The 27,950-nt window shown below is 41.2% G+C and overlaps 2 protein-coding genes across 2 annotated transcripts in view; both read right to left on the reverse strand.

Annotated features, from left to right (window-relative positions):
- On the reverse strand, positions 1–3,470 carry LOC117750579 (protein TANC1-like; the record flags this gene model as incomplete). Its single annotated transcript, XM_034561844.1, has 6 exons — positions 3,463–3,470; positions 2,805–2,847; positions 2,604–2,695; positions 1,988–2,134; positions 306–406; positions 1–199 (listed from the first exon to the last, which is right to left on the reverse strand). Coding segments are annotated over exons 3-6 (522 nt in total), but the record flags the coding sequence as incomplete, so codon positions are not given.
- The window catches only part of LOC117750959 (protein TANC1-like), an 83,940-nt gene continuing 58,856 nt past the window's right edge, over positions 2,867–27,950 (reverse strand). Inside the window, exons 8-22 of the mRNA XM_034562434.1 lie at positions 24,758–24,880; positions 23,034–23,315; positions 22,745–22,899; positions 18,427–18,658; positions 17,780–17,946; positions 15,391–15,998; positions 13,804–13,912; positions 13,457–13,579; positions 10,660–10,899; positions 10,279–10,464; positions 9,474–9,552; positions 4,487–4,620; positions 4,092–4,215; positions 3,765–3,940; positions 2,867–3,595 (exon numbers count right to left, since the gene is read on the reverse strand). Of these exons, the coding sequence (XP_034418325.1) occupies positions 3,425–3,595; positions 3,765–3,940; positions 4,092–4,215; positions 4,487–4,620; positions 9,474–9,552; positions 10,279–10,464; positions 10,660–10,899; positions 13,457–13,579; positions 13,804–13,912; positions 15,391–15,998; positions 17,780–17,946; positions 18,427–18,658; positions 22,745–22,899; positions 23,034–23,315; positions 24,758–24,880 (2,909 nt within the window). The 3' untranslated portion in view covers positions 2,867–3,424. The remainder of the gene's footprint in view (positions 3,596–3,764; positions 3,941–4,091; positions 4,216–4,486; positions 4,621–9,473; positions 9,553–10,278; positions 10,465–10,659; positions 10,900–13,456; positions 13,580–13,803; positions 13,913–15,390; positions 15,999–17,779; positions 17,947–18,426; positions 18,659–22,744; positions 22,900–23,033; positions 23,316–24,757; positions 24,881–27,950) is intronic.

A 27,950-nucleotide genomic window follows, 5' to 3' on the forward strand; every position in this document is an offset into this window, starting at 1 on the left:
CTCCTCCTGTCCTTCGTCTTGCTCCTGTTCAGACTCGTGACCTCCAGAAGCAGCTGCGGCCCCAGCGACTCCTTTAGTCTGAGTGCGCTGCATCTGTTTAAACTCATCTTCTACTCGAGCCAGCAAACGACGGATTTCCCGGTTATTGGGACACAGCTTGGCTGCTTCATGCAGGTCAGACAGGGCTGCTGTAAACTGCCTGTGTATTGGAGAAAGAACAAAGCGAAACATTGTTACTGGAACCAGATTACATAATTCACCACCAATAACAACCACAGTAGTTGTTCTGGAGCTCAATAGTTTACCTGCTGCTTCTTTTAGCTCGTGCTCGGGCATAGTAGGCCTCATAGGATTTGGGTTTCAGCTCCAGCGCTTTTGTTGCAAACTCCTCAGCCATCCCAAAATCCTACAAGAATAGCAGAATTAATAAATTACTGAGCCAGAAGATATTCAAGCTCAATTTAAATCACAGAAATAAAGATTTAAGAACATACAGTACATCGGTTTCGTCCTTGTTGCTTGTTTTATTTATTGCTTTGAGGAGATGACCGTATTTTCAAACACAGCATTTGACCCAAGCTACATCTCTCCAGCAGTTTTTCTCTCTGTGTAGAGCGATAAAAAGCCTGGCAGGCACCCCCGGGTGCTGTTACTGTAGAAACACACATCAGACAACCTCATGGTTTCCCCCTAATCTCCCTCTAGATTTTGGGATGTAACACATTATCAGCTGGTTTGCTACTAAAGTCTTCCTGCTAGATTTGTAACTAAGACTCATGACTAGACGAAGACTTATGTAAACAAACTATTATGAAGAGCTTTTCTGTGGAAACAATTATGCAGAAACTCCAAGACAAAGTACAGCTTAGAAAGTCATACATTTTCTTCGCTCATTTTTAAAATGTCCAGTCCTCCTGCAATAGTCATTAATTCATCATTCTGTGAAATCTCTTTCCTCTACTCGGCACAGAAACTCTGGCTGAGTGAGCAGACGGGCCGGCATGCAGACATTGAAAAGATTTGAGGAGATTTGAGTCCACTGCCCAGTGGGCTTGTGGCTTCCTCCCTGTTGCCATCTGAACACTAACAAGCTTCCTCTGCCCACACATGCTCAACTCATTTCACAAGCTGGAGTCCTAGTAACTGATTCATCTTTGCCTCAAACATTGATTAGCCTCGGAGTGCCTGATCAGCTTCAGTTTAAAAAAAAAATGAAATGATGGCAAACACTCTTTAAAGTAACTGTGACCGTTGAAGGAATAAAGGTGAAAGAGATCTGAACTCAAACAGTGGTGGTCACTTAGAGACGCGGTGAGCAAATTAACATATTTCACTATTTTTTTTCAACTATTGTTGGAAGTGTGAAAGAAGGACTTTTCTTCATTTATGTGAGATTGTTTCTCTTTTTCTAGAAGCTGGTCAGTGCATAGGTCACTGGCAGAATCTCCCCAGCTTTGCTTTTTAGGAGACTGGTCTCTTCTACCAACAAGGTGCAACCTAACAAAATGTGGCAGGTTTTATTGCTGCTTCAAGGATGGTTCTCTGTCAGGAGACCACAAAACAAATCTTACTGAATGGTTAAAAGTAAGAATAGTAACTAATAATTCCCAACGTAAATTGTTTAACGTTTCTGATGTGTTAAAAGGAAATAACATAACAAGGAAATATACTATCCAACTTATTGATACATGGTGCCTCCTCATTTGTTATTTTTTTCTCATCTCATCTGTTACTTATTTTCCATTGTTGTGTGCCATTATGTGTGTATGTATTGAAAGAGTTAATAAAACACATTTAATTACAGAAGAAAAGTGTATTCTTCAGCAAAATTAATATATTGATACCCCATGATATTAATTTCTCACAGACAAATACAACTCTGAGTGAAACGCCTTGAAGAAACAGTCATTAAAGGATTGTGCTGGAAACAGCAGCACTGGCTGAGGAACAAAGAAAAAGAAAGTGGAGTGTCTCTTGAGAGGCTTACGTTGGTTTTTCTGCGACAGCGGGAGAGATTGAGGTACAGAGAGACCCTCAAGTCTTTAAATGCCTTCAGGTCGTCGCCAAAGCCTTCTCTAGGAAACTTCCTTAGGGCGTACTGGTACCTCTGGGCTGCCTCCTTCATCTTCCCTTTCTGGAGGACACATGGAGGGCAGACATGCAGTGAGGAAGAGGACAGAACCAGAAGGAAATGATGGGGGGAGAGAAGCCGGGCACAGATATTCACCACATACTTCTGCAAAGCTGTTCTCCGACTTGAGCCTTCCCTTCTCATCAATCATATGAGAATCACAGACCAATAAATAACACACACACTCACACAACAACTGACAAGTTTGTCTTTTTTCTCCCACAAGCTTGAGCCGTTAAATGTTAGGCATCAATCATGGCTCCTTTGTTAAGTGGTGCGGACCATACACATCTATTCATTTTCTGTATTACCTGGGCTAGAAAAAAATGGTTATCACTTCATTGTTGTGCTGAACTGAATTATATTGTTCAATGTTTTTTCCCTTCCATATGAGAGAAACATGACATCATCTAATAATAACTCAGTGCAGCCGGACAGTGTAAGAACATGCAACATTTCAATAAGTTTTTACCTTGTAAAGTAGGTTTCCCTCCTCCATCAGCTTCTGAAGGAGGATGATCAGGATATCAGGCTTGGAAGTAGCCATGGCCCACGCTGCGTTCCCTGTGGTGGTAGAGGGGAAAGAGAGGAGTCGAGAGGCGTGTTATGTCGTTGTTACTGGTTCCAACAGAACGCACTGTATTCGCTGTAAATTGGTACAAGGTAAAGTTACCTAAAGATTGTACCTGATCGATCGTAAGGTGACGTTCTGTAGCCTTAGTTTATTGAAGGCAGTTAAGAAAGAGTTAGGAGGGAGAGAGTGAAGAGAAAAGAGGTCATGCAAGAGTAGTCATTTGTAGTGAAAGGAAAAGGTGTCAAGTGTTTTGTGACCAGATATAATTATGTGTCAATCAACTTGAAAAAGTTTTAAACTGTGCTAAGAAAGAAGTGTATGGGTTCTGCCCATGGCTTTAAAAAAAAATCTTTTCTGAGACGGCAGAGTGCACTGGAGATAAGCTGCAGACCCAGATAGCTCTATGAATGTCATTTAGGTGATAAGTCACATTCTTAAATTAGCCGAGCATAGCATGAGGGAGAAGAGGAATGACACACGCACACTCACACGCACAAGCTGAACAGCGAGTGAAAGTCAGGAATGGAAACAAGGTTTTTTTCCGGAACATTCCACAGAATTAGTCTGATCTGAGCAGACAGAAACAAGCTTGACATGGAGGCAAAACAAAAAACTTAGCAAACCAAAAACAGTTTCTGTAGACCACAGGATTAACAGCTGACTAAGTGGTAAACTAATTGACAGCACTCAAACACAAACCTTTACAGTGCCAGTAGGTTTTACACCTGGACATAGGGGGGAAACGCTTTGTGCTTACCCAGCTTGGCCCCTTTCTTTAGCAGAGTCACCACCACCGACGTGTTGCGACAGCCTATGGCTCTGTCCAGAGGCCTCATCCCACTGTAGTCTACATGCTCTATCACTGCTCCTCTCTCCACCAAATACTGGACCTACATGACAGCACCAACAGTTTAAACACTCAGAAACACCGTGTTGACAGTCATGAGCCGGCCTAATGCAGAACGGTATGTGTGCAATAATGGCCATGGGAGGCTCTCAGTTAAGGCTGAATGAAGTACAGTGTTGATGTTTGGTGTTTTTGAAACTATTGTCACTTACAATCTCTGCATCGCCATAGAAGGCAGCAAGGTCCAGCGGAGTTCGTCCATTTTTGTCTGTGTGGTCGATGACCGCACCTTTCTCCACCAAAAACTGCACAACGTTCTTTTGTCCTTTTAAACATGCCCAGCTCAGGGGGGTCAGTCCCTCCTTGTCCATCGAAGTCAAAGATGCACCTTTGAAACAAACGATAGTCATTAAATACTTCATGTTAACACATTCTGCTAAGTTAATACATCCAGCCAATACGCATTCACCGCCTTATAATTTCTTGGCGAATGATGGTATTAATGGTGGATGTTCTGTGGTGCTGATGTTGTAGCGCACCTTTACAAAGCAGAAACTCCACGGTGCTCAGGTGACCCTCACAGGCAGCCACCATGAGTAGGGTCCTGCCCTGCTTGTCGCTGATGTTGACATCAGCACCGTGCTGCAATAGCAGCTCTGCAATCTAGGAAACAGTCAGTCAGAAAACAGGCATCAAACGCATCCAGGTGCATGACATCATTAAATTCAGTTATTTTCACAGGGACCACGTGTCTGGAAACAATTAGACCAGAACTAGCTCTATGGGCAGGACATAAAAGTAAACGCATACAACAATCAAATACCACACACTGTTCCTTCGAGGAAGATATTGTTGAGGTGTAATTGCAGCGTGATTGCTGTGGACACAGAGTGATAGTTTGTCTGGCTGAGAAGAGCAACTCTGTGTGTCTCACCTGCCAGTGTCCCTGTCTGACGGCGCAGAATAGAGGGGACACCCCCCGCCGGTTGACCTGCTGCACCACCGTCCCCTGCTCCAACAGGAAGCTGCAGACCTCCATCTTCCCCCGGCCGGCTGCTGCCGTCAAGGCTAAAGAGAGGATGAAGGAGGAGCTGTTAAAATCTGAAGTAGTCCTGACTTCTTTATTTGGATCTGTACAGAGGAGCATCTTAAGGTAAGGATACCGTACAGTAGTGAGATTAGAGTGGAATATAAAGCATCGCACTTAACACTAAGCCAGAGAGGATACTGGATAGCAAGATTAGTGAAAATAACAGTATGTACAGTACACACAGATTTATTCTGTACACCAGCAACATCAAGGCTCTTTAGCAACCCAAGTATGTGGAAAGGGAAAGACTTGGATCTCAATACTGTTTGCAATCCCAGAATGCCTCTAAAGCCGGCTAATGCTTGGCGCTAATTGAGTTTAAAAACAGACAATTACGCTATGCTTATTAAACTCATTCAAATTATGCCTCAAGCTCCCCGGGCCTTGTACAGAGAGACTCCAGTCATTTTATGCATTACCAGACAAACAGACAACAAAGTCAAACAAGTGTGCAAAACACCCGGTTCTTATTTATATTTTGTATCTTTTTTTTCAGAACACGATTAACTGGATTTAACTGTGTCAAATTCATTTCTAACGAAAAGAAGAAGAACATAATTGTGCTTGTATTCGGGTCTGGGAAGAAATCAAAGACAGATTCTCGAAATGTTTAACGCTTTACAGTTAATCTGCGGCTGCTGGCGTGCGGCAGCAGATGGGCCGGTCCTAAACGAGCGCTGCTTGTCAAAACACCACCGTAAGAATCAGAACAGCTCTTCTCTCATATTCACCTCGGAGAGATTTAAGGTGCCACTGAGCCTCCATATCTGACTGACATCATCCATCTGGATGAGCAGTCATAAAAGCCAAACAGTCCCGCCCTCCATCTGCTCAACATATGGATATCCTCACACACAGCACAGTGGAAAACAATGATTTTGAAAGGCTAAATTTAGGCTGCGTTAGGGCTCCAGAGAGCAACATTAGCAGCACCTGGGTTACACTGAACAAACCATCAACAGCTGTGCAGTTGTTGATGTTGAAAGTGATGCCTGTTTTTACATAACGCCGTGTATTCTGAGGAGCTCTCACTGCTTGCTTTGTGCCATTTCCAAGCAAGCATATCTTCATATCTTAATTTACAAACACTTTACTTGAAACTAGATCTCAGCGTTCCCGTTCTTCAGAGAAGGAAGCGCCCTTTTCTACGTTTCAGTTCGACTTGCAACTTCTTGTCTATTCTTGCGTTGTTTTATCTTAGCACGTGTTGTAAGCTATTCCTCAGCCTTGTCTCAACTCTGCTCTGCCATGACAGTGTCCTGAGGAGGAGACTCTGAATCACCATCTGATTTATATCGGATTTACAAAGTAAACACATAATAATGTCTTTATCCACCACCACTTCACTTCTAGGCCGGAGAAACCCAAGATATACCAACAACAACGAAGAGGTTGTGACCTTTTAACAAGAACTTTGCAGATCCATTAAACAACACCGATTTAAGGCTCTAAATATACATTTCTAACCAGAGTTAGGAGTATTTTTTTAAATTTGGGCTTTCTCATGTTATAATTTATCAGTAGGTTAGTTTCTAAATTAATAAATAATTCTATTAAGTATAATTTGATTATGAACAAAATCAATCCGTCAATTACAGAAGGTTACAGGCAACATATTAAAAGAAACTCTGAAACATTGATTTGTCATTTGTAAAATGGCAAGTTTGTTTTGCTTTGGACTTTTACATAAGAAATGCATTTCTACTGAGCACACAAGCAAACATTGCCTCCCCCTCTGTGAACCAAACGTCAATTATCTGAAAAGTTTTCGTTTACATTTGAATGCTCCACATTAAAAGAAATAAAACTAGTACATTTCCTGCAGCTCCTGAAGGGAAAGTTACAAGTCCGATTTATTTAGGAGGATGTATTTATGCATCAACTTCCTGTTTAGAAGCACGAGTTTGGATGAAGAATCTTTTCTTCAAACCGCTGATAAATATAGCCTGTAACAAAAGATCTTTTCATCGGTTAACACAGGGTTGGCTTCAGCGCTCACAGTACAAATGCAGGTGTTTGTCACTTGATGCGAGAATAAAGAGCATCTTTTCCCCAGGCACCTGAGCAAACTCACAAATAGCTGCCTGGGTGAGTTCATGGTGTGCTCTTATTATACAGTAGGAACACTTCTGCTCTTTGTACATATGAAATGATACAGCAGAGCCTTGTACAGTGGCTGAGAAGACCTCAAGTGAATTTTATACTCCTCATATTCAGAATGTGTCCCCTATATTCAAGCCATGCTAACGAAAGTAGCATGAGTGAAGTTTCTCCATGAGCTTAAGACCCCTGAGAAAGAAAGCTCGATCAGCATGAACACACAAACTCAACAAAGACAAGCAAGACAAACCAAATAAATGCTCAATGCCAAAATAAATTGGGATTATGTCTCAAATAAAATAAATATGTTCTCATTCAAATGGAGTATTGCCATGACAACAGCTGACGAGCATAATATGCATCAAAGTACCCACTGGCTACTTGATTTATCATACGTTGTTATACATATATTCGTTTTTAAATGCCTATCAAAAAGACAGAGGATGGTCTATACCCATCTGTACATCACAGGGGATAGAAACAAACAAATTATCATAAAATGATACATGATTTACAAAAGATTACTCTGCTGCAACACAAGGACTTGTTGATCTTTGCCTTGAGTGTTCACCTCAATGATTCTTTGCAGGTAAATTATCTTTCTTTGCATAACGAAGTGTTTTGCATCCTAAGAGGTGATTTTAAAAAGATGGAGCTTTCACAACTGCAATTCAATCCGCCTCTATTTAAACACAGGAGACAGTAGGCCTATTTGCATAGAGATGTAATATTCCATTGAATTTTAAATATGAAATTCATCTTCACAGAGACAGGTTGTTATCAGAGAAGTGTTTTGGAGACAGCGATGAATGGACGCTTTTAGAGGGGATATTGCGAGTCTTTGTCGGTTTTAGCATTCTCTGCATCAGAGCGCAGACTGTTACCAGGTCGGATTATTAAATCTGCACGCTACATAGTAGAAAAGGTATTTGAAGTGAAACTGATATTTAATAGAGTGCTGCTCAGCGCTGATCATTTCTGTTGTTTGCATCCAGCCAACATGGGCAGAGTCATTTTTACTGTCTGTAGTGAACTCTACAAAGCTGCATCTCTACCTGTAATACACCACTAAATGTTCATTATATGTCTGCAGAAAATGCAGCTTTTTTTCCCCCGCAAGCACAACCCAGCCTGGATCTAGTTTTAAATGACAGATTTCGCCAGATTGGTTCAGAAATATTTGAATATCCGGTCATGCCAAGGGTTTTGAGGTTACTTTGTTCCAGGTCAGTGGGGCTAGAGCGACGCTCAGCAACTTCCAATTGCTACCTGTGACCATATATTTGAATACTTTAGAAGGCATACAAAGAGGGTGCTGGTTGTGATTTAACATCCACTTTGTAAATAGAGCTGAGAGAGTTTAGGCGTATGGTTACTATATGTACGGTTACACAGTAATAATCATGTCCAGGTTACATATCGGGTTTAGTTTTATGTTTTCAGCAACAAGAAGGCAGGTGTTACAATTTCACCAGAACACAGATTCCAGTCATTAGTGGAAACAGAGCAGCAGTTCCACAAAGGAATATTTCAGGGGGACGACTCTTTGTCCCAGGACTGTAATAAGGTCTGAAGTCCTGTAGTCATTTTGCTGTACACAAGCACCAGTTAACCACACTGTGGACAGCCTCTGCACTAATAGGCTGACCTACATTCCTGTGGTACCAAACTTTTCGTGCTAAATCCTGCTGGGTTACAACTGAGACAGACATAAAAAGACTATTATTAAAATTCTCCTTTTGCAAAAAAATCTATTCTAGTATGATTATGCACAAAAAAAGCATCAAACACTATTGTCAAACAAGAAGGGCTGCGATCTGAACATTTATAGCTTGAATTGTGTCTCAAAGAAAAAGCTCACATTGAAGATGAGAGACAAACATTTCAAATGTATCCAATGTTTCAAAAACCTTAAAAAAAAAATATTACAGCTCTAACACTGTCTGAAACTTGGATAATGTCAAAGAAATATATGTAGTACTTAAACAGGGAACAAGAAAACAAAGCACGTGTGAATAAATATTGTTATGGCCACTTACGGGTCCATTCTTTGTAAACATTGCTCTCGACTACTTTGTCCTCTCGACTACTTTCTTTTTTTGCAGTTTCACACCTGGCAGCCACTTCCTGGTTCTAGACTTTATCCTGTCGAACATGGTTTTTGCACCATTTATTCTATTGATCTCAAATGGCAATCAACTTTAATCAGGCAGTAGAACAAACTTACCAGTCGCCCCCAAAAAGAGAAGAAAAAAAAGGTTCCGCTAATGTCAACAACTAAATCTAAGTGGAATATATAAAATATGTAATTTGTTTATACCTAAATGTGGTCTACAATACAAACAACAGCTGGTAGACTAACTTCAAATGTCCCAACTGTTAGCAATATCTAACATAGAGCACCAAGGGATACTGGAGCTGAAATCCAGCGGCATGTTGGGAAATCATTGTTCAGAGGAAATGCTGTGTTGACCAAACTCAAAGTAGAAACCCACATGAGCCACAGTAAGTAATGCTTTTACCAGAAAGGGAGGGGAAACTTGGAACGGCCATAAAAATGCACACATGTTTGGGATGCGCTTCACATCAAACCGAGAGCATTACTTTGCAGAAGAGAGACACACAAACCTCCGCTGCAGCATGCAATAACATCAGTGAGGTCCAGAATGTTAAAACAGTAGGTGATGATACAAGAGAGCCACGTAATGCAAAAAGATGGATGAAGACATACCTGTCTCTCCCCACAGAGTGTCATGGCTATCAATTTGCACGGCATGCTCATTATTCAATGCCAGCAAGCCTCTCACAACCTGCCAAAAAAGAAACTTGGATTAATGGCATACTGTTTCAGCATAAGATATCAAATAAATCTTCGGGGTTATACAACATGCTAATTTTGTAGCAGAATAGGATACCGCTGGTTGAGAAAATTCTTCTTAATTAATCGCAGCAGACTAGACAGCCACTTGTCCCTGAACCACTGTAGGAGGTTATGCGAGTTGAGTCCAATCTGATTAATACTTTAACGGGGTCTCCGTCTACATGTGGGTTGACAGCTTAGCTTGGCCCAGTTCTGTTATTCTGAGCCGGGCCTCAGGATCCCATTCCAACTAATAATGAAACCAAAATAAACCTTAAGCCTGCAACACACCTGGGCAGCAATCACTGAACCCCGCTTTCAGACATACACGGCTCAAACCTTAAGTCATCTTCACTGAGAACAAGATTGTATCTATAGCTACCTCTGCTTTCTGGAATATTTTGTGAAAAGATTGTTGTGAAAACCCACAGGGAAGGGTAGTGGTGCTGTTGTAAAGTCTGAAAAAAGCTAAACGTGTAGTACATTTTTGAAAAGATGTTTTGTTTTGTATCCGTGTGTGTTAGTTTTCTTCATTCAACTATATCTCTTTTTGTCATCAGTAATGTATCTTTATCATATTCTCACGCCCATTAATTGTTTTGACTGTACGTGGTGAGGGTGCTGGTGGGGGTTGACTGTGTGTGAAGTAAAACATGTGCATGTGTGTGAGTCATACCTGTGTGTGTCCCATGCTGGATGCCGCTATCAAGGCCTGCTGCAGAGCTTTGTTCTTCAGAGCACAGTCCTGCTGCTGCCCTTCAGCACTCCATTCTAGCTCCAGCAGGTACTGGATAATATCTGGGTGTCCTCGGAGAGCAGCATGGACCAGTGCACACTGGCCACTCTTATCTACATGATCAACCTGGTGGTAATACAACAAGGTTAGTTTTACCTGGGATAAATGTACTGTATGTTTAAATAGCTTTTGAGTGCTGTACTGCAGCGATATAAAGTCTGTGCAGATAGACATGACTTTAGCCTGAAAACAGTTCAGTTTGGATATTTCTAACACATCTTTATTCATAAAACTAGAGGGTAAAACATGTGGGCTCCTTACCTTGCCCCCCCCTCTCTTGCAGAGCAGCATGACTAGTCCCAAGTGTCCTGCAGCGGCTGAAAAGCAGAGGGGGTTCATGCCATTTTCAGACACCACGTCTACGCTGGCCCCAAACTCCAACAGCAGGAAGGCAATTTCCTGGTGACCGAGGTGGCATTGGACGCAAAGCACCGGCGCGTTGTTCAGGACCTCTGTACGGTAATTCACGTTTGCACCACCAAGCATCAGCAGACGGCTCACCTGATTGTACGAATGAAATGCAAACAAAGACGGCTGGGGTTGGAACAATGTTTATACAAAGTGTTACCACCTGTACCTCGTATGTAAAAGTTTCCTTTGAATTGAATTTAAGATTCATGTATTTTCAAAAAGGAGGAAACCAAAGACAACATGCTGTCATGCTGTGATTTCAAGGTAAACAAATCTGGCTGTTTTTAACCATGTCAAGTCTACTCAGTTTTATTTATTGCATACAGCTAAATATCAGAAATCCAAGGTTTGCCTGAATGGGCTTTACAATGTGTAGGGAATACAACACCCTCTGTCCTAACACCCTCGCTTCCCTTTTTAAAAGGTAAGAAATGGAAGAAACTCCAAAAAGCAACAGATGAGAGATCCCTCTTCCAGGAAAATACCAAAATACCAAAATAGCTCAATTGCAACATGGAAAATTAAAACGACAAAATCATTACATTAAAACACAAGAATATATATGTGAAGGATCACGTGAATCCTTATGCACTCATTATTCCTCGAAGAATAATTTAAGCCCAAGCAATTTATGACTTTGGGAACACCAGGTACAAGGACTAATTTAAACAGCAGCAGAATCTAAAGCTCAGACTCAAAATACATTTGATGTTCTCCACCTAATTTCCAAAATGTCAACATTTTTATTGCTTTAGCTTCGGCTATTTTTCTCCAAGCAAAGGTCAGACACCAAATAAAGTGGTCACATTCGATTGAATGCAATTATTAAGTGCGTTGTCCTCTTCCTCAATGAGGAAATCAATAATGAATGCTTAGTCAAACAGAACCACGGAGCCAAATGAGTATCCGACAACAGGAAATTATATTGTGTATTTTTCGTTGGATCCAATGTGGAATGAATTAACAGCAATTCTTTCTTTTTTTTCCTAGAGGACAGAACAAGGTCATTCTGTAAATGTCTCTTTGAGTGATGGTATACTTTACACACAATAATTCGCAAATGGACATTAAGGATGACAACAAGTGATGGAATACCACTGAAATACTACAATATGCGGGATAATTTAGCTTCAAGCCCGAATACATCATTGTGACATAATCTATGAAAGGCCAATACTTCCCCCCCTTCAAAACAAAACTGGAGGAGCTCCAAAGCAACAAACCATTAGTAGAATATCCGAGGACTCAAAAGTGGAACTGAATATATGGATAAATACAGATAGTAAAATACCATAGTATATATTCATAGTAAGAAAAAGCTTATCCTATTTTCTGACCCCCATCCCTTGCTGAATCCTTAAGTTTCCTATTTTCTTCATCCTGGTGCACATTTCATCAACTTCCCACATTTCCTGCAAACATTTTTCACTTTCGCTTTCATGAAGCTCATATGAGAGTAAGAATGCCCTCCGATACATAAATGGCTAATCACTGTGTGAAACAAGCAACTCAATATTTTTGTCTTCAAATTGTTATTCAGCTACAAGATATGCATGATATTACATTTGGCCAAAGATGCAAACTGAATGCATCTGCCTTCTTTTCTTTTCTTCTTGTGTTCAAGTAAGCAGTTGGAATCCAAACATTTGGAAATAACAAATGTAACCGACTGTCTTTTATTACTGACGCACTCTTTTCACTTGCTCTAGTCTACATTCATTGCTTACAATAGCCACACGCACCCTTCATCAATCATTGTCCTGAACATACGGAGACATGTTATTATCTTATCATTATTATATAAGCACAAATGGGACATATTGCAAGAAGGACAAGAGGGTAATGTTAGAAAAATGTAAATTATTACGAAATGTTATGAGAAAATTGGAAATGTGAGGAAAATAGCAAATGCTTAACGACAAAAGATTAGGCGTTTATATTTTTACAATCAGTAACTCACTCTGACTCTAATTCATTTTATATTTATTTACACTTTTGCCTGCCAGTAAATGTTTTTTTATTTCAGCCTTAGGGACAAGAGACGACCATGTATCAAGCTCATGGTAAGAAACGGGATGAATCAGTCGAGGCCGATGAGCATCCTTATACTGCTCTGAGGCAAATTTGTAATTTGTGATATTGGGCTATACAAAATAAACTGAATTGAATTGAATTGCTTTTCATGGTAGTTACAAAAGTGAATCTCTTCTTCTGAGTTCATCCCCATAAGTATGTGTAAGGAACAGAGCGTGACATTTATAATAATCACAAAGTAATTGCCATCTGTGGAATTGCAAGAGCATTCAGGGAGGATATTTTAGTTCTTCATATGTCACTAATAATGCCATGAGTGGGACTCAAGAGTTTTAGTGAAATCATTTTTGACTTTTTGATTCATCAATCAATCAACTAGTAAGAACATCACTATTAATTATCAAAATGAAAGTCTAAAATATGAAGAAGTGTCCATTTTAAGTTACCAGATTCTGAAGCAATGTCCTCAAATTGCTTATTTGGTCTGACCACCAATCACAAACCCGGTATAGTATTGAGAAGCTGGAACCAACGGATGCTTCATCAACCAATCAGCTACTGGGCTGATTGTTTTAGGTCTAACTGGCACACAAGAGCTGGAAAACATCTTTACCTTGACGTTGGGTGTGTACAGATTCCTCAGGGAGGCCAATGCTGCAGAAAGGCCGTCAGCACTGCAGCTGATCCACAAAGCCTGCAGCACACTGGATGACACACCCGTTCTCTTACTCAGCCCCTACACACACACACACACACACATGCACAAAGATAAAACACACATACATAAAGTCAATGGACTCGAGCTAAACAAGCATTTCTCTCGTAGCTTATCCTCTGGTGAACTATACTCACACGAAACATAAATAACTAAACAGAGAGTGAACACGATGGAAATCCCAGAAAGGATTGATTTCAATCAAAGATGAATGTGGAGAGCATGTTTAGCTCCCTTAGCTGTACCTTGAAGATGTGTGCTTTGAGGATGTGGTGTCCCAGCTCCATCGTCTGCTGACGATTAAGTTTCCCCTCTTGGCGGGAAAGCATGAAAGCCATAAGAGCATGACCAGTCCTGTGAGAGGAAACAACAGAGATGATACTATGAAGGATCAAAAAGAATGACAGCAGAACAAATGGAGATTTCCTGTTGCTTTGGTAAATGAATGTTAATAAAACGTTTTCATAATATGGTCTGGTCTGGTCTTTAGCTTCAGGATAAGTTCATCTGCCCCCCCGTGAACATGGAACTGCTCATTTATTTTGGTTATGAAGAGCACCTAGGCAGGTGAGTTAGGTACGAATTCAGAATACCCCCATGAAGGGAAGAGTGTAAAACCCCTGGGTTCTCCCTTTAATCTCCAGTCAGGCACTCTGCCATTAATTAATGCCAAACTTCATTAAAAAGACATGCATGATTGCAGATCGCTTTGATCTGGTTAAAATGCTCTCTATTCGTGCCCTGGCACAGACAGAGAGGCGGTGAGGCAAGCTTTTGTCAGCATGTGCATTCCCTTTGCCAGACTCTGAGTCTTTGTTTTTTAATGACGGAGTTGGAAGGCTGTGAATGACCAGAATATGAAGCTTGGCTTGGGTCCATTTAGAAACACCACTCTGTGAGCAGAGGTGCTACGGACGAGCATCAGGGACGAAAAAAAGCATGCAACAGTGACATCATCCAATTTATGAATTGTGAATGACGGAAGTCTCTAATGTGGGTGAGGGGGTTCCAGAATTACAATTAGGTAGCGTTACTAAAGCAGATACACCCGAGAAAGGCACACTGATCACTTCCTGCAGATTGAAGTTTCTTCTAGAGACTCGAGTGGAATCAATTTCAATGTTTTAATCTTGTTTTATGGTATGATAACCCTTTTTAAAACACGTTTTAGTGAACAGGAACACACACAAACAAAATGACTTTTACAAAATGTATCCCATATATTTTTGACATCCCGCTCATCTCTAAGTGTCAGTAGTGTTCTTGTGAATGTTAAATGCTAGTGACAAAATAAAAAATAAAAGTATAGAATAGCGACTGCATTATGAAAAGTGGCTTATGATTACAACAAATACCTGGAACATCTCAAAGCCAATTTCTTCGCTGACTCCAACATATGAATCATTCAGCATTTATTGATGAGAATATTTTACTTATTCTCTACACAAAGTCCTTGTCAGTCTACTATTGATGAAAAGGGTTGGCCATGATTCGCATTTTAATAACTAATTAGAGCCACAAGTAGGAACTTCAGGGACGAACTACATGATTTTCTTTCACGAGTGCTGTCTGCATAATATTTGAACTCAAAGGGCTGAATTCTAAACAGTTTACTAAGAAAATAATGATGTAGGGACATTGTGATAACAAGCCTCCTACATGTTAATAATGTGCCTACTGTATTATCCTCATGTCCTGATTTACAGATTGTTTGGGATCTAACTGTGATGCGTTGCAGGAAAAATGTTCTAGATGCACTACAGACGTGATAACCTGTAAAAAGGAGAACTGCTGAGTTACTGCATTAGCTGAAAAAGGCAAAGAGGACTGACCTGGGGTCACAGAGAAAGTCTGTACTCTCTCCATCAGCTCTCCACACCAGCCACTCTCTGAAGGAGGGGTGGCAAAACATGCGCGTCTTGTCCCGCCGTTTAATGAGGAAGCATGAGAGCACCTCCATGCGTTGTTGGAAGTCCTCCCATTGCAGCTCCCCTTGGATGAAGACGGCGTTGATGGCCTGGAACAGCTGTTCGTCAGTCATGGGGTGCAGTGAGGCAAGTGCCACATTGAGGATGGGCAGTGAGCGCTCAAAGGCCGAATTGGTCATGAACTTCATGTTGCACTGTAACTGGTAGAGCTCCGCCAGCGAGACAGGCACGACTTTGTAGCTGGCACTCTTGATCACCAGGTGACCTCTCTCAAACAGATCCAGGGTGAGTTTGAGATACAGGTAGGAACCCTGGCTGCGGGAGATCAAGTGGCTACTGAGCTTGCCGACTGTGGTCGGGTCTGCTTTGCCATTCAGGCTAATATTGTTCATGATATCCTTGCTGCCGTTGATGCGGTACTGGATATACGCATTGAGGTCGTTGCTTATCTCTGTGTTGTCTGAGAAGTCATCCAGGGAGATCTTGGAGAAGGGCAGAAGGCTTGTGATCTCCTATAGAAGAGACATAGTAAAGACAGTCAGCGACATATAAGAAGTTATATTTCCATGCTCTTTGCAAATTAGTATATATTTAATTAAATTAAAAATCAAAACCCGGATAACAATAAGTAGTTTTCTACTTGTCGTCCCTGCAATATAAATTGTATTCTACCACAACAGACACATAGAGGAATAATGGCTTATGTGTGTTTATTATCAGAGGGCTATCTTTGAGCAGTAGGGGAGCAAACATGCTGAGCTATCAGGCCAAAGCAGAAACGTGTTACTGTTGGAAATGTGGCTGCGAGGAGAAAACAGGACTGGGAAAGTGAGTATTAAGAGGCAGGGGATGGATGGGATGGTGCGGAGCAACAGGAATACTTCTAACAAAGGTCTGAGCCAGAGCTCACATTTCAATCTCTGTCCTGGGGGTTTGAGAAATCAATGCACCGTAATCCTCCAATCCTCTGCCTGTCGGAGGCTAAAGAAACATTGCCTCAGTGAGATAACACTTCAGTCTTCCTCATCATGACAAGGTACAGCAAATACACACATGTGCACGTGTAGCCACACATGCACAGAGTCACTGAATCGCACTGATTATAATCCACGATGTGGTTGAAGTGCTAGTGCACCTCACCGATAAGCCAGATATTAGTCCAGCAAGCAAAAGCCAATATCCTGAACCCTTCCACCAGGCTGACATCCTATTTGTTTGCTCCAAGTAACAAAAACGTGACCCTTTCATGACACTTCTATGCACAAATATGATGCAAACTGAGTAGTATTTCTTCATGTAGAGTATTATGCGGCCCTTCCAATGCTATAGAAATGATTCATCCTGTTGTTTATATTTACTGACTTACACAATGTGACGTGTAAAACTGGCTGGCGACTTAAGAGTCTGTGACACAAATTCCCTTCAATTTAAAAACTGTTCCACTGTGTCAATCAGAGACCACCTACAGAGCTACACCTAAATTGCATTGTGTAGTCAACAGACAACCGGAAAAATATTTCCACACCACAAACGGACCCTGACGGATTAATAGAGGTGAATACATAAGAGCATGCAATACAAAATGTCACTGTGCCAATTGATTTAGCATATCCAGAGAACCTCGGCATAAACCGAATATTAATTATATTCTGACTCGCAGAATAAAAGCAAATGGGTGCCTACCGGGCTTCTGCGTGAGCATTAATAACATGAGCTCCGTATGTCAGCTCTCAGATTATTATCCCAGGCTCAGCGCTTCATCACAGCAAAGAAAATCTGACGTTGCGTCTCATCGGCATGTCAAAACCTCAGTGTGAGGCCAACACAGGCGCGGCACATCCCTGTAACTGGTCGACCTAGTGTCTCTTTGCACAAGCTGTCCGTGACTGACTGCTGCTTCCCTGTCATACAGTCTGGATTCCCGGGTCACTGATACTTCAGTTCCCTCTTGAATGTTCCAGGATACGCTTGACAAAAATGCCTCCATAGAGACTTTCCCACTTGTCAAAATCTTCAGGGTCAGTGAGAGTATCAAGAGGTGGCGGAAGATCTGACTTGAGCTTTGTTACATTTGACAATTGTATTGAGAACATTTTTTAAATGAGCTAACCTTCTGGAAGAAGCCGATTTTAACCCTCCCTTGACACAAGCTGGTAAATTTGAAATGTTGAACACATATAAATATTGACAATTAGTATTTACAATTAATATTAATATCTGTCATATATGGCAAGTATTTTTTGTGGAGGACACAATGTTTTTAAATTTTTTTTATAAATGAGCTCTTCCTTACCAGTAAATTGACCCGGACAGTGACCACAAGTTTAAGCCAGGAGGGGAATTTGGCAATGATCTTCGTGATGAAGGAGGAGATGGTGTCTCCATAGTCAGGCTTATGGAACTCGGCTTCGTTCAGTCCATCTATCAAGATGATGTGATCCTCCTCTGGAATCCTCCGCTCTGGAAACACACACAATAACCAACAACGGTTAGATGATGGGCAGTGAGGTGCAGCTCTTACTGTGACAGTTCAGTTCAACTTAACTTCACTCTGGCCAGTGTGCAGAGAGGTGCCTTGTTTCAATGCAGTAACTAAACGTTCTCTTTCAGAGGTGCGCTGAGAGTGAGTGAGAGGGGCTTCTTCACTCCATACTGAAATGTCAAGTTAACTGTTCTGTAGAGACAACAGTTAATACCTTCAGTGGCATCTGATTTAGTTACTCTGGGAAATCAAGGGTGGGGGGTGGGGGAGGGACTGTCCTGATTATTTGGTATTATATTATGGTATTATCTTCTTTGGCATTTGTACAATATTTGCAAGCTGCAGTGTCTCTTTATGAAATGTAATGAGTGTGTGCTCAATGACAAATGTAAAACATTCAAAAGAGAGGAAAACAGTCGCCCACAAACATGAAATAATCAAATATAATGTTGTTTTACCTTTACGAAGGCTGGTTAGTGGCTCAAGAACCCCCCTCCGGAAAGCGGCCAAGGGGTCCTGGACACAGGAGCGCAGACTGAGCATGCTCTGGAGGTGGGGCTCTTTCAGCAACATCTCCCGGTACGCACTGAGCTGGTGTGCTCTGCACAGCAGGGCAGCGATACTGTGCACAAACTCTGGTACGAGGCAAGTGTACGTGTTATCTGCCTGGCAGTAGTGATATGCCACCACCTGGAACACAAAGAGGAGAGAAAGACAGATACAGCCAGAGTTATTTCAGACTTTAGGCATATTCAAAACATGTCAGAGTAATTAGTTTGGGCTTTAGCAATGAAAAATATGCAAAGCTGGGAACATTCAAAAACCTCAAAGCATTTGCAAAGTCTGACTGCCTTGTTGATTAAAAACAACATTCTGTGGATACAGTCTTGAATCTCATGCTTTTATTCATACTACCCTCCAGAAAGACACATGTGGTCTCTTCAAATAAGTAAAACAACTTTTGAGGGGGTGATGAAGTAACTGGGCAAAGGCCGAACGCCTCAGATAAACTCTACTATAAAAAGGAGCCAGTGGACCCCAGGTGGAGCTCTAAAAGAAGGATCTTCTGTTTCTGAAGTGGCTGCAGTGTTCCAAGGAGGTCAGATTTAGAAGCAAAAGGGTGGGACAAGGATTGGGGAAGCAAAGAGCGATGCCCTGGGGATGTGTGACTTTGTTCTAATTACAGTCCAACCTGGAGGAGCTGACACACTTCCAAGATCAGCAGCAGGAGGAGGAGCAGCTGACTCTGCTGCTGCTGCCTATTGCTCCATCAACAATTATGACCAGCTTCTGAAAAAATAACCAACTAAAGGACTTGCTTCTAAGCCAAACCACAGTGACATGTGTATTTATATGTCCAACATTTGCAATGAAGTAAATACAAACCACATTAACTAATAAATCCACTATAAGCACTCTGGCTGCATGATGTTGACAGTGATTTCAAGATCTAAAACAAGACGAGGTAGGAACAATAATACCAAACTTTGTGCATCAATCCAGAGCCCCATGATGACGGTGGCGCTCAAAGAAGGGACTGTGATACAAACGAGTAGTTATAAATTAAGCCCTGGGGTTGGAGCTTTGTCTATGGTACATTTCACCAGTCTTTCACTACAATATCAACTAGTTTTCTCCAGATGTGTGCTCTTGACCAAAGTGGCAACATACGATGTGTCTTTGTAAAGCTTATGTGATAGTCAGAGTAGCTCAGAGTGAAAACTAAAAGCAAAAAAACATCATCCTAGGACAGCCATTCAATTCCATGAAATCAAATTATCTATGACTTTTAAAGAACATCATATTCTAGAGGAAACAGACTGTTGAACACTTTTCTCACTGGGGCATACAGTAACTGAATATACAATAAATGAAAGTTACCTGCCATTTGTATAAATACAATATCTTTTGATCTGGGCCTGACAAAGAGACTGCAGTGGTAGTTGGTGTACAAGTCATGTAGACTACTGCCTCATAAATAAGCAATAAGCATCTCAACAAATATGATGCAAAACTCTGCAGTGCACCTGCAGCCTTTCATGTACTGGCACAGAAATTAATCTGCTGTCGAGAAACAATGCCTAAAACGTGCCTCTGGAATAGGGGTGAGATATTAAATTGCGATAGACGATAACATGTAATGGCCTCAGTGCCCCTGTTATGGGACCACTTTCAAATCAATGATTAAAAAGAACTGACAGACTTTGACAGAAGCTGCTCAGAGCATCAGTATTCACACATCACTGAGCGCCTGTTGGAAACAATTTACCCAATAATTAGCTAGAGGGATATCGCTTTGGTTTATTAGACATTAAGATGAGCCTCAGTGGCATAAAGTCAGATGACTGGTACATGAAATGTTGCATTTCCTGTGGCAGAGGCAAACTGTACAGTATGTATTACATGCTCCATTTCACTATTAAGCAGGTATCCACGACAGGGCAGGAGTGTTAACTGAAGGTATTACAGGGACACCAGGATGTAAGCACCAAAGAGTCCCATTAGAAAGCTGTGTCACCAATCAAAAAGAGCTAACAACCCAAATTCAAAAAGGTATTCAAATTAAGTGTATGCCATTGTGGATCTCAAATATTCTCTGAAACACAGTGGCCCCCAATCGTCCTTGTTAAAACTCTAGGCAGGCGAAAAAATAAAAAAGTTATTAAATGCCTCAGAGTTTCTATAAACTGCAAGTATTTCCAAAATGAACTGAATGTGATGGTATTGCACGGTAAGCAGCAGTGGTGCTACTTTATAAACTACACAGTAGTCCCTAAAGGAGCAGCAGTGAAGACCAGAAGAGAAGTTTCAGCCAATGAAATATATATTTAGATAATATATATATATATATATATAAAGAGATATAAAGAGATATAGAGTACAACAAGGTCAAGATTGGATGATTAGAAATTGATTGACAAAAGCGTACCACCATGACAGTATTAAAAGCAGTATCCCAAGATGTGGAGCTAACAATTAAAAAAAACTAAAGACAGCCGCACGCAGCAATTCCACAAAGCAAGCCAAAGGGCATTGAGTCGAGAACATTGGAGTTACAGCGAGGAGTTGCCTGCAAACTGAACAATTTTGGTCATGATTGGAGAAAACATTGTAGAAATATGGCACAACTCCTGTTTGTGTCTTGGCTGCCAACCCCGTCACAGACCAGCAGTCTACAATAATGACGGCAGTGTTGCTGACTTAAATGCAAAAATGTTAAGTTAGCCACAGGGTTCCCACTTTTTTCTAGAGATCATCGTCCAGGACGGTGCCAGGACATATTCAGTGACGATCAAGCGGGTATGACAGACGGGGATCGTGCTGAACATAAATATGTTCCTCTTTATTGAAGTCTGACTTATCTGAAATATGTGCAGTCTCTGGTTATTAGTGGTCTCAGAAATGATCTTTCTCATGCATCAACTTTAGCAACTGAACCAAACATGCTAACCAATCTAACACTATTTAATCTTTTTAAAAGGTTGGGGGGGAAAAACACATTATGTAAAGTCATCCAACCTGCCTGTGCTGCCATGTGACGTGACTTTGGGGAGTGTGACCGAGAGCAGCCTATTACAAATATTATCTCACATAAAATACAATAAATATGATACCGAACACAACTTAAAAGCGATGGAAGGCTCCGATAGATACAACCTCGGTCAACACTAGATTTTCTTGGACATTTTCCGTGTGTTTCAAATGGTCAACTGTTTCCCGGATACTGAAGCTTTGGTTAAAGTGATTTGATTAATTAGACTCACATCAGCTGTATAAGATTATTAAAAGTATGTAACTATTCTTAGAGTGGGGGACAAATACACAATTTGTAGATTTTTCCATTTGTTGCTTGGTCACCTGATAACTCTTTAGTACTAAATCTTAACAATGAAACCATTTGTAGATTTAGTATAAAATAAACTATGGACCCTTTGTAACAATGTTGGTGTCTACCTTTAATGAAAGACAGTGAATGCTACAGCAACTAAGACACAACTAAACACAGCTGATTACAGTAAATGTCCGACTAGACGCCATTTGAAACAGCTTTCTAATAAGGACAAAACTTCTGACTACCGTTAAGTGTGGTCCCATGGCAGCAGAGAGAGACCCTCCGGTGATCCTCCCCATACACAATGCCTTCAATCTGTGAGCTGAAAAGGTCATGCTAAAGACTTGAGCTGAGGTTTTCTATCTTCTCAAATCCCCACAGTTGTACTGCAGTAGTGAGATGCTGCAGACATTAATATTGTACTTGGTATTTTCATGGCCAAGTCTTTAACTAAGCTCACTGCTTCTCAAATCAAACAAGCTTGTGTTATTAAAGGTCTCTGAGAGACCAATAGTTGCATCGTCTTTCATAACCTCAGCGAAAAACCATCCATATTTCATAGGCTGAATATCAAACAAATGAACATAAACAACCATAAATCAAATACAAACACATACAAACATAAATCAACTGAGCTGAGCCGGTATCAGGTTTCTGCAGTACATCGCATACATACTAAAAGCAATTTAGCACACCATGAGCATCTTTGTAATGAGGGAGAGTATCACCAGCAAGAACAAACAGAGAAGAAGGGTGGATAATACAGTCCAAAACATGTACAACATTGACAGCAGATACCTCTGCATTTGTTTCAATAATGATTGATTCATTATCGGACTTTTTGTGATGGCTCATCATCTTTAACGATAAGTGAGACAATGTATTCTCCAGTGACACTGTGATTCCTCTTGAATGCTGAGGGGCTGTATTGGCAGAAGTTGTACCTTTGCAGCCAGCCGTTTGACAGCCTCCTCCCTGCGCCGCTGCATCTCGGGGGTGCCCGGGCAGCTGTTGGTCCTCAGCGTGTTGGTAGCACTGGAAGGTGGAGTGGGCTGTGGAGGCTGGCTGAGTGGGAGTTCTGTGCTTGGTGCTCCACTACCTGGAAGACACAGTCACACACTTTGTCACATACGAATGCAGACGTGAATAAATATAGACATGTATATTTAGTATTTAACGCATTAGATAAATTGGTTTTATGGAATTTGTGAAATCAGATTGTTTTTAGTTTACTTTTTGGGGAGGCACTGGGACTGTTGGAGGCGATCTGCCGCATTCGGCCTCCGTGGCAGCTCAGTGCTACTAGCCGGGAGACGATGGCCGTCTTCCCATAACCCACGCTGCCTACAACTACAGCGCCGTGGTTCTCTGCAGACCCGCTGGCCCTCAGGACATCTTCCAGCTGCTGAAAGAGCCAATCTCGGCCCACGAACACAGAGTCTGTGGTGATGCTGGGCACCTCAAACAGCAAGGGCTTGAGCATGATGTCCACGGGTTTGTAGGGAGCGAAACGAGCTGGAAAAGTAATAGGAAGGAAAAGCATTAAAATACATTTCTGTCACTTTTACCCTTACAAATGCAAAGATATTCAGAGTCAGTGTCTGCTTTTAGAGAAAAGTTATGCCACTAGCTTCTGCTTGCTTTTGAAAAGAATCCCACTCTCCCTGTCAGTAATGGACTTTTTTAAAGATAAGTTTTGCATACTGGCGACTTCTAGTTCAGCCTTAATTTATCCCAGAGTAAATATATCTTTCATCCTTCACAGACAAGCTTGAATACATTGCCATATACAAACCAACTGTTTACCAGATTGTAAGGAATAATCTTGATAGTTTTTGTTCTTCCAGAATGTGCCATGTACATCAAAAACATCTTAAAACTGTATCTTTTTTCCACTTCAGCTTGGATAAATGTTCATTTAAGTGGATTCTCAATTTAAGTGGTCTTGTCCACTTCAGCACTAATTAGATCGCAGAACACTTGTTCACTCAGGAAAGCTCTAATTCTCTCTACTAATACTAGAATCACAAATACTAATACTACTATTGCTAATACTAATACTACTGTTGCTTTTACTCATACTACTACAAATGAATCTACTGAAGCTTCATTTGTTACGTTGACATTAATGTAATGATGACAAGCACATTTAACATATTAGATGATGTATGCAATACAGATATATGTGAGGTCTAAATGAACATATTTAAAGTCAACCTGTTTAAGGAAATGGGGAAAAGAAAACAGGACTTTTTTTTAAAAACAGAGCTAAATACTTTGGCTACCTAATTATGTCACGTTCAATTATTCATGTTCTCATCTAATATTCACTCTCTCATTGAGACCGAGGTTTCAAAACATATAACCAAGATAAAGTCTGGTGAACCAAGGACATGTTTTTATCTGCAGAGCTAAATGTGTACAGGTTTTTGATAGTTTAGCTTTAATATAGAAATCAGTGTAGTAGTGTTTGCGGAGCACACTTGAAGTATTTGGACAGTTGTGGTGCTCTGCACTTTAACACACTGGGTTTGAAACTAAACTAAGAATATGAGGCTTAAATGCTGACCTTTACCTTTAATTTGAGGGTAATTACATCCACCTGGGATGAACAATGCATGAACTGTAGAGCATGTTTTACATTCCTCTTAATAGCATGAGAAGCTACAATTCCTACACTCTTTCCTACGCTACCTTATATGGATGTGAACACACCAAACACCATTAGAGCTGAAACTTTATCCTCACAGCAACTGTCACCGTACACTACATTTGAAATCTAATGTAATGGAGCAGAGCCAAAACAATGAAACACGTTAACACTACCTTTAACACTACAACTGACAAAAGTACAACATACATGTTTAAATTGTCATTACCTCAAATGAAGAAATTGTCTATTAAGTACTTTGGCTTGCCTCATGTGCATCTACAGTAATAATGCATAGTGGAGTCACCTTTAGAGTCCTGAGGTGGCCTTCCTCCAGTGTTATGCCAGGGTAGGCGAATGGATGTCCGCAGGGGGGTGTTGCGCTGTTCATCAAGGAAGCTCAGGTCTTCCAGCTTTGTGGAACTGGTTGCTGTACGCAGAGATAGAATTAAAGGTAGAGTGAAGCAGAGACTTTGGTGCATCCTGAGTGAATTTTTCACATCGACTATAAAGAGTAAGACAGAAACACACACAAGAGAAAAATGCTGTGGCACATTTGGCATCTCTGAGAGAAGATTAGTGAAGAAGAGACAAGCCAGAGCGCTCTGACATTTGCAGTTTGCTTGAGGCTGTGTGTGCAGGTACCAGTATACTGTAGCAAAAAGAATACCAGTATCCCCAAGTCAAGTCAGTGATGCTCCCCTTTTCTTTGATTTGATGTGACAGCTAGCCACGATATAGCAGTGAGAGGTCTGTCCCCACAAATGCACTGGGGCATACAAGGAGAGAGCAGTCTACCTTTATGTTTCTTTGAGTCTCGACTTGTGATTAGTCAAGCAATGCAACATCCTGTTTGAAGTATGAGACATGGCCTAAACAAATAAAGATGTGCATAAGTGTTTAAAGGTCTCTCTTCCCATTTATGTCGGCCCTGCCGAAGAGCAGAATCAGAGCATCTGCTTTCTAGTTTATCAGTCTCAGCTGGGAGAGACTGTCACAAACACTCCACTCTTCTTTTCACTCCCTCTCTCCCCTCACTGGGTCGCTAACTTACTCTCTGGAATGTCCCACTAATTAAAACCCATCTGCTGACAACAGAGTAACTGAGGAGGCTGCCATCAACACAACTTTGACAGGAATAAAAGAAGGCCCTCACGGTTCCTTTTACTGTGTTTTCACAGTTAACTACAATGGAGAACGTTGAACTATTAACAAACAAAGTAAAGCAAACAAGAGAGGCAAACTCATCAAGTCAGTGAGCGCAGAGCAACACACCTGATTCTAAAGCTAAACTGAACAGCTACTTACATCCAACAGCAGAGCCAGGAAGGACAGTGGGTTTTCTCACAGGGAGACTTCCTTGTCCCCAGCGTGGAATATACTTGGGCAGTCATACAGGCAAATAGGCAGGGAGCAGACCTTCACCTGAATCTCTCGAGAATACTCAGTGGATGAGCTCATTGAGGACACAAAAGCGATTGCTCTGCCCTAGTGCTCCCATGCAGGCACATTGGCAGCATTCAGCTGCTGAGCAGAGGGCTTGGCTGCCTCCTCTCTAGCGCTCAGCCAGTCACAGCATCCAAAGCATTAGGCACTTGCTAAATGAATGAAACGCTTTCCGAAATTGGTAAGCAAGCAACAGAGGGTGAAAAGGAATGAAGTAGCGAGAGTATAAATGGAAAATCCGAGAGATTTAGTCTCCAGTGGCTGATTACAGTCTGTAATGGGCAGCTACTGTACTATTAATCAATGATCCTGGCTGGAGTGGGGTTAGGGATAAGAGAAAAGCATGAGAAAAAGAGGGTAACAAAAAAAAGCATGAGATGTGGAAACAAAGGAGGAGGGAGAGAGGAGATGGACAGAAAACTCACCACTAATCAACTCTAAAGCCCAATACTGACACACAGACCTTAAGGAGAGCTCTGTCTCTTTTTTTTTTTCCTGCTGCAATATATTTAAGATTTCTGAAGTGATAACACAAAAGTCACACTGTATCCCATTCTGCACCAGGCACATCTCTTTGCCTATGGGTCTAATAGGCAAAGACTGCAGGTGGTCCTCAGTTTAATGTGCGTAGGTATAGTATCAATGCACACACTCCTCATATCCCTTGGTATCCATGATTCTTTCAAGGCCAAGAAATCCCATAGAGGCCTTCCTATCCCGCAAATCCCCCTCTTCAATTCTTCTTCTCCCCTCAGTCTCCATTTTTTTCCTACTCTGACACGTCTCTCTACTCATTGATAAAACGTACATTTGATACCTTGAAGTCTATGCTTGCAGTGACTTTGAAGATGTACAAATGTGCCAAACTGTATTCTGATGGAAATTCTTTTTTTCCTCAGGCAGCTCTCTGCCCTTTGAAACCTTCAGACACAGAGACAGAGCAGAGAGGAAGAGGGCTTTGCTCCTTTGCTCCAACCGCTTTAGTACTTCTTGCCCTGACTTTCCTCCATACCGGTGGATACAATCAGTATTCCCATCCCCATGGACACCCTGTTGCCTTTTCACATTGCAGGAATTCATTGTATGAGGAAGAGTGAAAGACTCTTTTTTAGAGTACAGGCTTGGACCCACTGGGGGCGTGACGAGTTAACAACAGGAAAATGTGAAATACTTTGCTGTGAATATTTTTCATCAAAACCATTCATTCCGGCAGAAATACAAATTTGGGACAGTGGCAGCCCTTTTTCAATAAAAGGTTTGAATAGATTTGGACACACGCAGGCAGAGGACTCACCCAGAGCAGAGTCTGGCTTCTGGCAGCGTCTGTCTGAGGAAAATTGCTGCATAGCCTAAGCTGTAAGCTATTTCATTGAGTTTCATTTAAGTAAAAAATGCTCTAAGGGAATTTGACTACCCTGTGGTGACAGGTATGTAATATACTGTATATGTCTTGGGCTTTTACTGTGAAAGGTAAAACAGAAGAAGTAGCTCTGGTATATGAAATAATAAACTGATAATTATCTCGGCATAATCTTGATATCAATTTGTTGTAATGTTCACAAAAAAATCATACATTAGGTCATTAGGCCAAGTGTTGTGTGAGAGATGGAAGCTATGAACCCAGAAAACTTGATGTAAGACATGTGTCACAATAATGTAACAGAGAGGCGAATGGTGATTCTGTGATTCAGAAGGTTCTGGGGAATTATCTGTACTAAATACTTTAACATCACCTCTAACTTCTAACTCCAGTCTTTATCTGCCCTGTTGAGTAAGAATGGCTTTAGATTAAGGTGACAAAGTGCAAAGTATAATTTTAAGTGGCCTGCACACACATTTGGCTTGTTACCATGGAAACATTAAAAAAAAACTCCAGCTGCAATGCTCCACTTTTGTGAAAAATGTATATGCAAAAGCTTCAGCAAGCTGTGTGTTAAATGTCTTGTGCTGTGCTTTAATTATGAAACACTGTTCTCCCACTGTAGCATGCACAGGAGACTTTCTTTCTTGCCCTGAGAAAAGTTTGCATTAGATTTGAGCTTTAGTATTCCAAC

Source organism: Cyclopterus lumpus, chromosome 21, assembly GCF_009769545.1.
Source record: "Cyclopterus lumpus isolate fCycLum1 chromosome 21, fCycLum1.pri, whole genome shotgun sequence".
Classification (NCBI taxonomy): domain Eukaryota; kingdom Metazoa; phylum Chordata; class Actinopteri; order Perciformes; family Cyclopteridae; genus Cyclopterus; species Cyclopterus lumpus.